Source organism: Carcharhinus amblyrhynchos, chromosome 1 (genome assembly GCF_965287045.1).
Source record: "Carcharhinus amblyrhynchos chromosome 1, sCarAmb.v2.hapA, whole genome shotgun sequence".
Taxonomy (NCBI): Eukaryota; Metazoa; Chordata; class Chondrichthyes; order Carcharhiniformes; family Carcharhinidae; genus Carcharhinus; species Carcharhinus amblyrhynchos.
In genome coordinates this window covers 97,349,512-97,364,242 of record NC_137324.1, presented here as the reverse complement: position 1 = coordinate 97,364,242, position 14,731 = coordinate 97,349,512, and the positions used below count along the sequence as shown (strand labels likewise).

Below are 14,731 nucleotides of genomic sequence, written 5' to 3'. Positions count from 1 at the left end.
CCAGGCCCCAGAAGATGTGGAATTCCACAGGTGGCAAAGAAAAAAGGAAGGTCAGCCCAACAAATCAGACCAGGCCAAACCTGGTGCACACAGATTGAGTAGCAGCTATCCCACCACAACACTGAATGAGACCAAATGATCTATTCTCGTGCCACGGGTTAAGTAACTAATCTCCTCCCCCAACAAAACAGGATCAGGTTATCACTTAGAGTTTTAAGTCAACTGCCACACAGAATAGAAGCAGATGTAGCAGCTATTTCCAATATCAAAAGGAGGAAAAATAAATCAAAATGGGAGTAACTGAAGTATGCACAATTAACTGGCAAATGGGGCTTTAATATGGATAAACGTGAGGTAAAGGGGAAAAACGGAAACATCACCTGCACCATGGAAAGAAACTGAGTGTAGAAGAGCAAAAAGAAATAGATAGACAGATGAACAAATCATTAAAACCAACATTTCAGGTCAACAAAGCAATTAAAAAGGCTAAAACAGATTTATTTCTAGTGGGAATAGCAAACAGGAGTGGTGAATTCAAGTTAAACTTGCATATAAGCCATCGTCAGGTTACATGTGAAGTACTGTGCACAGTTCTGGCCATCCTAATATTAAAAAGGATGCAGAGGCACACAGAAAATGTGAAAAAAATTACAAGGTTATTCCATAACTGAGACATTGTACCTCCATCAGGAAAGACTGAAGAACTCATTTTGTTGGAAAAGATACACTCTTGCTGGGGTCTTTAAAATTATGATATGGAGATGCTGGTGTTGGACTGAGGTAAGCAGAGTAAGAAGTCTCACAACACCAGGTTAAAGTCCAACCAGTTGTTTGGCAGCACTAGCTTTCAGCACCTTAAGCTCCTGGACTTGTGTCCACGAATCCAAAATTAGGGTTCATAAATAAATTAATATATCTAATAGGAAAACAAGGAGAAATTTGTTTACTCCTAGAGTGGATATAATTTGGAACTTGGAAGCTTTAAACAGGAAACCTGATGAGTTGCTGTTATTGCTACTTATAGCTTCTTCTATCAGGAGATCTACTGTCACGGCACTTCACACTCCTCTGTTCCGCACCATCCTGACATCCACTTTAGCCCACCTGCAATCACTGAGTGTCATCCGTCATCCAACTACACCGAGTTGACCCCTCTTTCTGCTGCCCTTCACCTATCCGTCTGGTAAAGATCATAGCAGCTTTTCAACTCTGATCAATCACAATACTGACATTTTATTTTTCTGGATGTCACTAAAGAGTTGGTTCTGCTCTCAATTTCAAGCACTGCTTCATGTGTCTATTGGGCCAAGTGTGGAATTTTTAGCACAAGTCTTAGTATCCACCATTCTAGGGCCTATTTTCTTCTACAAATCTTATTTAATAATCTTTATTTAATGTCCATGTTTCTGAGACACGTGAACGTGAATACATGGTGTATTCCAAAAAGCTGAAATAAGGTAAATGGAATGGGAGGAGCTCTGAATTACAAATAGCCACAAACAAGTTGGGTTGAATGATAAGTCTCTGTACTATACATTCCATGTAATTTACTGCAAGCCTAAAGCCAAAAGTTACAACCATTTTAGAATTGCTAGATTCAGAAAGTGAAAAAAATTCTAGAGATGGAGTCTTCAGATTACATTAAGAGCTAAGAGGGGAAGGGAAGAGTTTTTACCCTTGTGCAACTCAGAGTAAAGCAACTCCACACACAGTCAGTTAATATGAATAAAAAAGGAGATCAGAGTTAGCTGGTTGTGCACATACTTTGGACCAAAAGTTGATGTGGAAGGTGCAAGAGACAGAATTTATAAAGGAATTCAGTGAGAGCTGAATGGCAACTGGTGGGAAAAAAAAAATCGCAGATGGACAGAATAAAGATTTGATAATGCAAAGATATTGCAAATTTACATGTTAAAGAAGAGGAGGTCACAGTGAATGCACGGTATACAATTGGGCGTTAATCAGAGGACCCAACAACTTATAAATCTTTAGACTTGTTCATGTCTGATATTCAGAGTTAAAGACAAGGAGGAAATCAAGCAGTGGTAGCTCACTATACCATGTAAATGTAGTGCTGTGACCTTTCTTCCCCAGGTGCTGCACTGTGCCACAACATCTAGTTGGAAACTAGCGGGGCAATGATGGGAGGTAGCTTTCCAATGAGTTCAATATTGCACCAATGACTTTGTCACCCTCATGTGTAAAAGGAGAACTCACAGAAATATTTGGCAGAGAGTGTAGGAACAAAAAAGTTTGGGCTGGGTGGTGGGTTAACACTGGAAGGAGTTCAAGAGGAAATAGGACCCAAGACAGATGCTGTGTAACCATTATTCATTACTCTACTGAAGCACAAAAAAGGTGCTTTTTCCCAAACTGGATATGAGGAAAAAAATTCCAAGTTTCATTCCCTAGGCAATTGTTCAGTAATTTCAGGCTGCAATTAGCAGAAGGAATTTCTACTCTCTCATGCGCGGGCAATGACAGTGCATGGAGAAAGATGGGGAGAAAACAAGCTTCTTTTAATAAGCAGTAGGGTGTATGAAGAATGAATAGGTCTGAGATCTATTTCGAGAAACAAAATTAAGAACTTGTCAACAGCTGAAATAAGAAGTCTCAGATGTTGAGCCATAAGGAGGAAGAGATACCCCAGGTTTGAGTTATGGACTGTGCTGAGTTAGCTGATACTGGTCAAGCAGCGGAATGGGTGTGAAAACTGGCTACAACAACTAAGCTCTAAGAGAAAAACATTTCATCAGCCAGGATTCCTGCTCCTTATCACTATATGCAGATGGTGGGTGTGTATTTATGGGGGTTCAGTTGTGATACTTAGCACTGTTAACCAGCCTATCAACACTCAAAGATTGACTGTTGAAGTGTGGTCACTTGGATCAGGTACCAGAGAGTGATCGCCACATGTAACCATAGCACAACAGGAATAATTGCTTTAAGGGTAGAAAGGAAGGAAGTAACATCTAGAAAGAACAAAATGTGTCTACTAATCAGAAATGAAAACTTTTATATTTATAGAAAGTCTTCAACATAACAAAACATCTCAAGACCCTTCACAGGAACGTTGTAACACAAAACATGACAAAACCAGTTTGAAAACCACATGTGCACTCTCTTCCATCTCATTCCCCAAGAACCACTCTAATTGATGCAGCACAATGTTCAGTACGAAACAATGCATTCCAGTGCTTCCAGACACAATGCACCAGGATCACTAGCATTCCGTATTTTACTGTACCTTTCTTCCTATGGCTCCATTTGGTTTTTTAGGAGGCGGAGGCTCAAATATCCTCTGCTGTTGTTGAGGTGGCAGTGTGGAATAAAGTGGAATGATTTTGATATCTCCAACTTCAGGACCTAGGTCATCAATTTCGCGTTTTATCCGCTTGCAGGCTTCATCAATTTCCTGTCACAATGACACAAATTCAAACATTATACGCTGAGCAGTAATTAACTCTGACAGAACTACTTCTTAACAAAATCCATTTTTCAAATGAGACCTCAATAAAATCGAGACGATCTGATTTTTTTTGAAAAACCGTACAAAGTAAAGAACCCAGACATGAATGCCAGTCTAATTCCAAGTCACAGTTTAATTTATTTCGGAATATTAAGCACTGTTTTGTTTAATGCGAATCACTGAGTAGTTTGAAATTTTTTTGCCTGTCAGAAAGGTTTTAAATTAATAGGATAAAGTGAAAAAATGTTTCTTCTAATCTGTAGATAACCACATTGGCAATAAATCATCTTCATCACCCTCTATCAAATTATAAATAGCTGGCTCCTTCCACCACTCTGCTGAAAATACCATTTCCTACTAGAAAAACAAGGCAATGGCCTAGTAGTATTATCACTAGATTATTAATCCAGAAACTCAGCATATGTTCTGGAGACCTGGGTTCGGAATCCACTATGGTAGATGGTGGAATTGAATTCAATTACAAGTATCTGGAATTAAGAATCTACTAATGACCATGAATCTGTCGTTAATTGATAGAAAAGCCCATCTGTTCACTAATGTCCTTTAGGGAAGGAAATCAGCCGTCGTTACCTCGTCTGGCCTACATGTGGCTCTAGAGCCACAGCATTGTGGTTGACTATCAACTGCCTTCCAAGGGCAACTAGGGAAGGGCAATAAATACTGGCCAGCCAGCGACACTCATGTTCCACAAATGAATAATAAAAAAATTCATCTAAAACATCTTTGATGGTATATTACACAGTTCTGTATTCTGAGCCAATCACTGCAGATATTAAAGTGGTGTAAACATGCCAAGGAATCTTATAAACCTTTAATATTGACATTTATGTTTACATACTTTAAATACGATAAAAAAGGATCACTACATCTACAACCTATTTGACAAATTGAATAGGTTTACATTAATCTTTAACCTGTTGAACGGGAAGTGAATACACATTAGACATTTGTATTGAGTTTGGAATAAAACTTGCCCATCTTGAATAATAATTGTAATTTCCAAACATGGTCAAAAGGTCGCCAGCAAATAGCATTCAGGTCTCACAAACAGGACTATGAAAAATAAATCTACATTTTATACAGCAGCTTTCACATCCTCAGGACATTCCAAAGCTCTTTACAGCCAATAAATTACAAAGTGTCACCTCTGTTCCACAGGCAATTTTACCTCAAATCTACACCTAATAAAGCTCCTTTCTAAGGTAGCACAGGAATAAATACTTTTGAAAAGAAATGCTACCCAGGACAAAGGAAGAATTCTCCTGGTTCTCTTTGAAAAATTCTTATTTCCCTTAACAAGTAGATGAAACCCCAGATAAACATCTCATCCGAACGTCAACAGTGCCAACAATCTAATAACTCCATAGCAGAGGCAGATTTACAACATTTTACCAAGACTAGTTTTCTTTTCATAGTAACCTGCAGTCTCACAAATAAAAGATGCACGGTACACACAATAATTCTCCAATAATTTTCAGCAGCTTTCTTCACAACGGAGCAGCTCTCTTCAGGATCCACTCTGTTCACCCTCAGAAGGAAGGGGCTAAAAAAGGTGCCCTAAAAAAAGTCTGTTCCATTTTCAACCTGGTTAGAAAACCGCATCCAGCAGACTCGTCTACCTGCGGTCAGAAAATCAATGCTAAACTCAATCTCAGAACCTGGAACGTATAAATCCTCATGGATAACGAGCAGAGCAGATGACCAGAATGGAGAACTGTCCTTGATGCCTGTGAACTCAGTATTCACATTGCTGCCCTGCAAGAGTCATGAAGGGCATGCGAAGAGCAACTGAGGGAAGGCGGCAGTGATTACACCTTTTCTGGAGGGGGAAGTCCAAGGATCAGCTCCGGACACATGGAATTGGGTTCACCATCAAGAACAAAAAACTCAACCGACTCAGATCTCTACCTACATTAATGAATGCCTCATGACCCTCCGTCCACAACTTGCCAAGAGTTAGCAAGCAATGGTAGTGAGTGCCTACACCCCAACCCTCGATGTTGATGACAAGTTCGAAGACGACTTATATTCCACCTTGGACATCACACTCTCCAACATTCCTAAGGAAGATAAGGTCATCCTCCTTGGGGACTTCAGTGCCAGGGTTGGAAAAGACTTCCAACTCTGGAGCAGAACCATTTGAAAGGAAGGAGTTGGGAATTGCTCGCCAAATGTACGGAACACCAGCTTATCACTACCACATCGTTCCACTGAAATACAAGTTCAAGACTTGCTGGAGACATCCACAATCAAAGCACTGGCAAACGATCGACTACATTATTCGATCCCAAGACCAAAAGGATGACTGCATTACCAAAGCAATGACCAGTGCATATGACTGCTGGACAGATCACCAGCTCAGAAAAAGATCAATGGAGTGATTTAAGAGTCAAGCATTGCGAGTGAACTTTCAACAATGTCTTTACCAAAATCTCCAAAGTATCTATTCTAATGGGAGTGGATAAAAACTGGAAAGTGCCAAAGACAGCCATCATTGAGCTGAGAAGAAACTACTGGCTACAAGACTAGGAAGCACCAAGACTGGTTCAACGAGAATGAGGTCTTGGATGTTGTGGTCATCGATGAAGAAAGCCCTCTGCGCCTGGCAAAACAACAATGCGAAGAGAATTCATCCAACAGCAAAGAGAAGTACAAAGCAGAACTAGGGAGATCAAGAACCAGTGGTTGATTGAGAAAGCCAAGGAGCTGTAACTTCTTGCTAACAAGCACAACACCATGGCTTCTTCAGTGATATCAAGGCAATGTATGGACCCAATACCTAAGCTTCAAACCAGTGCAGAGAAAGGACACAATCCTTCCGCGAGAGAGGAAATATCAGCCTTCAATGAAGAATATCTAGATCTCTCTGCATCTCAGAAATCTCTGTTTAATACTTTTTTTTTAATTCTTACTGCCAAAGTGAACAACTTCACAATTTCCACATTATATTTCATCTGCCAAGTAGTTTGCCCATCAATCCAACCTATCAATATACATTTGCAAACTCAACATACTTTCCTATCTTTGTGTTGTCTACAAATTCAGTGACCACGCCTTCACTTCCCTCATCCATCCAAGTCTTTTGATGTAAATTGTTAAAAGTTTAGGGCTCAGCAGACCCCTGATAGGGTTCCATGTGTTACATCCTTATAATCAGAAGAGATCCATTTATGCATATTCTGTTTTCTGCCAGCCAATCTTTTTCCCCTTGCACACCATTAGCTCTTATTTTCTGCAATAACCTTTGATGTGGCACCTTATCAGATGCTTTTTGGCAATCTAGTACAACTCCAGGTCCTCCTTTATCCACAGCACAAGTTACTTGTTAAAATAACTCTGGTGAATTGGTTTAATATGATTTCCCTTTCACAAAACCATTCTGATGCTTGCCTTGAGTTTTTCCACATGTCCAGCCTTTTTAATAGTCAATTCTAACACCTTCCTCATGACAGATGTCAAGCTATCTGACTATAGTTTCTTGTTTTGTGCCTCCCTCCCTGAATGGGGGCAATACTTTCCAGTCTGACTTTCCAGAATCTAGTGAATTTTGCAAAATTAATAATGCATCTACTACCTATGCATCTTGCTCATTGTTCTCCAGAGCAGTGTACCTGGTGGCTGTGGTGAGTGTTTGACTGCATTTCCGGTTTGCGGGGTTTTTGTGAGTACTTTTTAATTCCATAGCGGAAGTCAGGCGAGGGGCTAGTTAGGAAGGGAGAGCAGGGGGTATAAAAAGGCGGCAGTAATAGACAGCGGGCAGCGGAGTGGGTGGGAGCAGAGCGAGAGCTATAAGGGCTTTGGCTCGCTGGGCTTAGCCGAGAGCAGGCTTAGGCAAGGCGAGTTGCTGGGTCCATCTTTCCCGTGTTGCATTTCGGTACATATAATTCCAAGGGTGATCAGGACATGGCAGGGGCTATGGGGAGACACTTTAGCTGTGTTAGGTGTCACATGTGGGAGTTCTTGGAGGCATCACTTCTCCCGAAGGCCCACATCTGCGTCAAGTGTTTAGAGCTGCAGCGTTTGAGGGCCCGGGTCAGGCAACTAGAGCCGTGTTTAGAGGATGCATTTCTGGTTAGGGAGAACGAGGAGATAATGGCTATGAACCATGGACAAGTGGAGGTCCCAGGACTTGGGGGACAGGATGGGTGGGTAATTGTTAGGAGGAGGAAAAGGAAAAAGAAGAATAGTCCTGGTCCAAAGGCCACCCCAGTGGCCCCCCAAAAGGCATCGACAGGGGTACAAAAGGAAAGACAGGAGGGCCAGAATGACTCAGAGGGAAGGAAGGGGGCTGGCAATGAGATAGTGGTGGGGGATGGGAGGGTCAAAGGAATTGATAGGCGGTTCTGTGGGCAAAAGGGTGATTCAAGGATGGTAGTCTGCCTCCCTGGAGCAGGGGTACAGGACGTATCAGAGAGGATAGAGGGAATTTTGAAGGGTGAGGGGACCCAGGCTGAAGTAATAATACACATGGGAGAAAAGGACGTAGGAAGGCAGAGTGGGGGGGGGATGTATGTAGGCAATTTAGGGAGTTGGGGGCCAAGCTGAAGAGCAGGGCCTCCAGGGTGGCACTCTCTGGGCTAGTAACAGCAGGGCTAGGAGTAATGGGATCATGCAGCTGAATGCGTGGCTGAGGGATTGGTGCAAGGTAGAGGGCTTTACTTTTGTCGATCACTGGGAAGTATTTGAGAGAGAAGGGCACCTGTACAGGAGGGATGAGGAAAATTTGAATGACAGGGGGACAAATGTCTTAGCTGGGAGGTTAGCTGGAGTGTTTAGGCAGGGTTTAAACTAATGGGGGGGTGGGGATGAGACTGATAGCTCATTAGGAACTGGGATCGGGAGCGAGTTGGGTGACAGGGTAGGTTTGGTTGAAAGGAAAATTATCAGGGGAAAATGAGGATCCGAGTGGGCCTGGAGGGTTGGATTGCGTCTATTTTAATGCGAGGAGTGTAACGGGTAAAACAGATGAGCTTAGGGCCTAGATGTTTGTGAGGAATTTAGATGTGGTGGCAGTGACGGAGACGTGGTTAAGGGAAGGGCAGGACTGGCAGCTGAATATTCCTGGGTATAAGTGCTTTAGGTGTGACAGAGGAGGGTTGAAGAGAGGTGGTGGGGTGGCGTTGTTAGTTAAGGAGCATATCACAGCAATGTAGAGGGAGGACAATATGGAGGAGTTAGGGATTGAGTCGCTGTGGGTGGAACTGAGGAATAGAAAGGGAGCGATTATGATGCTAGGGGTATACTATAGGCCACCCAACAGCCCAAGGGCAGTGGAGGAAGACATTTGTAGAGACATTTTAGATAGGTGCAGAAAGAATAGGGTGGTTGTAGTGGGTGACTTTAATCTTCCTGGACTGGATTGGAAGGTGCCTAGAGCTGGGGGTACGGATGGGGAGGAATTTGTAACATGTGTGCTGGAAGGGTCCTTGGAGCAGTACGTAACTAGCCCGACTAGGGAGGGGGCTATACTGGATTTAGTGTTGGGTAATGAGCCGGGGCAGGTGGTTGAGGTTGCAGTAGGCGAACATGTGGCCAACAGTGACCACAAGTCTGTCTACTTTAGGATAAAAATGGAAAAGGATGAGTGCCGTCCGAAGGGGAGGGTGCCGAACTGGGGGAAGGCGAGTTATAGCCGGATTAGGAAGGAGCTGAAGGACACTGATTGGGAGGGGTTGTTTGCGGGCAAGTCCACAGTTGGCAAGTGGGAGGCTTTCAAGAGCAAACTGATAACGTTGAAGGAAAGGCATGTGCCGGTAAAGAGGAAGGATGGGAAAGGCAGGATTAGAGAGCCAGCGATTACAGGGGATATTGAGGACTTGGTCAGGAAGAAGAGAGCGGCATATGTTAGGTCTAAACAACTGGGAACGGAGAGAGCAGGAGGGAGCTTAAAAGGGGAGTTAGAAGGGCGAAAAGGGGGCATGAAATGGCTTTGACTGATAGGATTAAGGAAAATCCAAAGGCATTTTACTCTTATATTAGGAACAAGAGAGTGGTTAGAGGGAAAATTGGTCCTCTTAGGGGCAAAGGAGGGGAGCTATGCATCGAGTCTGAGGGAATGGGGGAGATCCTGAATGAATACTTTGTGTCGGTATTCACAAAGGAGAGGGGCTTGGTGTCTTGTAATGTCTTAAAGGGAGCTGTAGATCAGTTGAAGGAAATATCCATTACGAGGGAGGAAGCGTTAGGGTTTTTAAGTAGCATAAAAACTGATAAAGCTCCGGGGCCTGATGGTATTTATCCCAGGCTGCTTAGGGAGGTGAAAGATGAAATTGCTGGGCCTCTGATGCAAATCTTTTTCTCTTCTTTGGACACAGGTGAGGTCCCAGAGGACTGGAGGATAGCTAATGTGGTACCGCTGTTTTAAAAAGGGCAGTAGGGATAACCCTGGTAATTATAGACCAGTGAGTTTGACATCGGTGGTAGGAAAGTTGTTGGAAAAAATTCTTAGTGATAGGACGTATAAGCATTTGGAGCGTTGCGATCTGATTAGGGATACGCAACGTGGCTTTGTTCAGGGGAGGTCTTGCCTTATGAAACTGGTAGAATTTTTTGAGGTGGTGACAAAAACGGTTGACGATGGGTGAGCCGTTAATGTCATCTATATGGATTTTAGCAAGGCGTTTGACAAAGTCCCTCACGGTAGGCTGGTAGAAAAAGTTAAGGCACATGGGATACAGGGACAGGTAGCTAGATGAATTGAAAACTGGCTAGGCAACAGGAAACAGAGTAGTAGTGGAAGGGTCCTTTTCTGGCTGGAGGTCTGTCACCAGTGGTGTGCCACAGGGCTCAGTACTGGGACCTCTTCTCTTCGTAATATATATATATAAACGACTTGGAAGAGGGCGTACGTGGTGTGATCAGCAAGTTTGCAGATGACACCAAGATGGCAGGATTGGCAGATAGTGAGGAAGACTGTCAAGTGACACAGCAGGATATAGATAGGTTGGTATATTGGGCAGATGGAATTTAATCCTGACAAATGCAAGGTGATGCATTTTGGAAGGAATAATGCAGGGAGGAGTTACATGATAAAAGGTAGACCAATTAAGAGTATAGAAATGCAGAGGGACCTGCGAGTGCAAGTGCACAAGTGTCTGAAGGTGGCAACACGGGTGGAGAAGGTTGCAAAGAAAGCTTGTGGAATGCTAGCCTTTATAGGAAGGGGTATAGAGTATAAGAGCTGTCGTCTAATGCTTCAGTTGTACAGAACTTTGGTTAGACCGCATTTGGAGTACTGCGTCCAGTTCTGGTCACCTTACTACCGGAAGGACGTGGAGACCCTGGAGAGAGTGCAGAGGAGATTTACCAGGATTCTGCCTGGTATGGAAGGACTGGGTTATGAGGAAAGATTGGGTAAACTGGGACTCTTTTCCTTAGAAAGACTAAGATTAAGGGGGGGGAATCTGATAGAGGTGTATAAAATAATGAAGGATATAGATAGAGTCAACAGTGGCAGGCTTTTCCCTAGATTGGAGACAACTGTCACGAGAGGTCACGAGCTAAGGGTGAGGGGGGAAAAGTATAATTTGGATACTAGAGGAAGGTTTTTCACACAGAGGGTCGTGGGGGTATGGAATGCGCTATCAAGTAAGGTGGTGGAGGCAGGCACGCTGGACTTGTTTAAGGTTTACTTAGATAGGCACATGAGTGAAACAGGGATAGAGGGTTATAGGAGACGGTTTTAAAAAAGGGTCAGAGCCTTGGATGATACTGGAAATGTAATACTACATGTTAATGTTTTGTCTCTTTTAATCCACAGGTGTGTCGGTCCACCTTGTTGTCAAACGAGGGGCATGCACACGGTGGGTCGTGCGTGGGCTGCTCTTGGATGTTGAGCGTGGCCTAGTACTTCGCGTCGTTGTGTGCGCTTAAACCTGGACCAGCAGATGGGCACCGCAACAGCTCAGGTGACTATCACTGCTAGCTGTGCAGATACATGGATTTGGGCCAGTGTCTGTGGGAGTTTGCGCTTTCTCCCTGTGGTTGCGTGGGTTTCCTCCGGGTGCACTGGTTTCCTCCCACGCCCCAAAGATGTGCTCTTCGGCTGGTTGGTGTACCAAACTAATCCTACACTATTCTCCCCTGAATCTGGCTACAATATGGGTACCATTCGCATACAGACGGAATGAGGTAGGTGTAGGAAAATGCTTTGTTAAAGTGGCGGCGCGGGTTCGTTGGGCTGAAGGGCCTGTTTCCCGTGCTGGGTTGTTCTTTGTACCTCATTAGCCAACTCTCAAGACCCTGGGAAGAAATCTACGTGGACTCAGACTTGTCAGTCCACAGCTCCGTCAGTTTGCTCAGTACCCCGCTTCCCTAGCGTTTGTAATTTCACCAAGTTTCTCTCTCCCTCCCACCTCCTGATTTACAGCTTTTACAAAACACATTCTAGTACCATCTACAGTGAAGACAGAAGCAAAATATTTGTTCATTTCATTTGCCATTTCCTCATTATCTACTATTAATTCCCCATTGCCACTTACTAGAACTTCAAAAAGGAAATACACAAGTTAACAAAAACAACAAATAGGTGGCAAATGAAGTTCAATGCAAACAGGTATGAGGTGATGCATTTTGGAAGAGGAACATGGAGTGACAATACAAATTAAAGGATAAAATTCCAAAAGGGGTGCAGAAATAGAGGGACCTGGGTGTACATACGCATAATCATTGAAGATGACAGAAGAATTGGAGAGAGCAGTTAGTAAAGCATACAGTATTCTGGGCTTTATTATCAGCGGCATAGAGTACAAGAACAAGGAGGTTATACTGATTATATTCAAAACATCAGTTAGACCTCATCTGGGAAACTGTATACAGTTCTGGGTGCTAACACTATAGGAAGGAAGTGAACGCACTGGGGAAAGCGTGGGAGAAGTTCACAAAAATAAAAGTTATGAGGATAGATTGGAGAAGTCGGGACTGCTCCTTAGCGAGAAGAAAGGTAAGGAGATTTGATAGAGGTGTTCAAAATCTCTATCGTGAGGGGACTGTTCAAGGTAGATAGAGAGAAACTGCTCCCACTCACTAAAAGGATCAAGAATGAAAGACATGAGAGACAGGCACAATGGGCCAAATGGCTTTTGTCTGTACCCTAACAGTTTTGTGATTCTGGAGGACCAACACTCACTTTATTTTACTCTTTCCCTTTTTAAATTCCTGTAGGAACTCTTGGTTACGCGTTTTTACATTTCTAGCCGGCATCCTCTCATACTCTTATTTCTTGCTCCTGATTAACCTTTTAGTCATTCTTTGCTGTTCTTTATTTTCTGGCTGAACCTCTTCTTATTTCTACCCTACCCAAGTCATTGGTACCTACATGGATCACAATAACTGGATTCTCCAATTCCCAGAATAGAGGACAAAACACTGAACAGCAGACTCCAGAAAGGTACCAATATTGACTTTCATCAGAAAACACAGCTATGAAGATATTGCAATAGATTTCATTACCCCAGGCTATGAAGGAGAAAATGAACAGCATCCACACCCAGTCACTATATAGCAACACTTGCTGGAAAATGCAAGTGCACAGATGTTAAGAAAACATTCAGGTTCAGCTGCAAACAGTCAAAATTCCCTATTGAAGCTCATACACAAAGAATGCTCATTCAGGTGAGGAACAAGAGGACTAACTGTGCCCACAGCCCTGTACATCACCATGAATCACTGTTCGGCAAGAAAATAAAAAAGGAAGAAAACTGGCAGGGGAAGGGATTTCTATTAATCGATTCAAATTTAAAACGGAATCCAGGACACACACTGTCCAGCATATCGAGAATGTCTAGTGAATGAATGGTTATGAAATTAGGCCAGTGTTTCCAAACTGGGATTCTCAGAGGGTTCTTGGGAAAAAATTCCACAATGGTAGAAGCAAAAGTGCGTGCATGCCAAAACACCATATTTACCAGAAAACATCAATTTGGCCCATTTTTCACAAGTAGGAAGGAATTGATGAACATTACGGACAACTAATTTGACATACGTGTAAGTAAGTAACTAATTGAACATAATTGCAGAAGCACAGCCGGCACAACTCAGCCACTTAGCTTTTATTTTTGTTATCCAGAAGCAGCTGTTGGTTTTGCATGCACCAAATGAGCGAATACACTCTAACAGAAAATTTTTTCGTGCCTCGAAGCCCAAAGCCAAGGTCATTGCAGTCAATGTAGCAGCAGAACAGTCCTTCAGTTTTGAACTTGGTCACCTGTTTTGCTCTGGTGAGATGTGAGTAAATGCTGTTTGTGTTCAGTGTATTTTTTAAAAAAATTTGAACTGTTTTACGCTCCTTCGTGCACAAATGGCTGAAGGTGAGAAAGATAAAAACACAGGAAAATCAGCTGGTGTTTCGCCAGATCCCAAGTGCAAAAAACCCAAGTCAAAGAGCTAGATGGTTTGGGAAAGTTGCTTGTTAAGAAAAAAAAGACAACAATTACATCAAACGTGGCAAAGAAGAATGGCCAAAACCAGGGTGCGGAATTTGTGGCCATTTTCTAGCAAACAGCCTCAAACCTTCAGAAGAAAAACAAATCTTGTATTTCAAAGATCACAAGTAAGGGAGAAAATCTCAGGAAGATGTTACTTTTGGAAAGGCGCCCACAGGATATTAAAGTTTCAGCCCCCAAATCAGGCTAAAGATTCAACACAAAGCAACATTTTCAAAAGGTGCAACATTGCTGTTCTTTTCCTCCCAGTCGGTCTCCTTCAAGGAGGATTTATTTAAAATAGCACGTATTTATATGGCATCTTATTATGCCGACCTTGTTTCAAAACACTTCAGGCAATTAACCACTTTCATAAATAAATGCACAAATAGCAACTTCACAAATCACTCAGCACAAAAAGGCTAGGTATGTTCAACCACACAAATTCAGGCAAATTAAATTTAACCTCATACAAGATGGATGCAAAAATACACTGGATTTCGGCTCCATTCTCAGATACGGTGCTGCAGCTTGTCAGATTTAGAAGATACAGAATCAGGTAGTCAACCATCTTGGAAATTAGTTTTGCTTTTTAAGAAAACAGCAAACATACATCAAAATAATATTCTCTCTTTACTACTGAATTAAACTGATGGCACAAAAATTAAAATAAATAATAAATTAATCTAAGAAAGTTTGTTTATAATGCAGAGTTTTACACGTACATGTGTTAACAGTAGGCTGTTAATGATGTTCCAGGATTCATAAAATAAATATGGATTTGCCATACAATTCAGTTCCAATTTAATTAATAGAGGTG

At 42.5% G+C, this 14,731-nt stretch overlaps 1 protein-coding gene across 2 annotated transcripts in view; it reads right to left on the bottom strand.

The window, feature by feature from the left end:
* The window catches only part of dhx15 (DEAH (Asp-Glu-Ala-His) box helicase 15), a 130,580-nt gene that overhangs the window by 44,827 nt on the left and 71,022 nt on the right, over positions 1 to 14,731 (bottom strand). For both annotated transcript variants that reach the window (XM_080189459.1, XM_080189468.1), the window contains exon 6: positions 3,248 to 3,415. In XM_080189459.1, the coding sequence (XP_080045585.1) occupies positions 3,248 to 3,415 (168 nt within the window). The remainder of the gene's footprint in view (positions 1 to 3,247; positions 3,416 to 14,731) is intronic.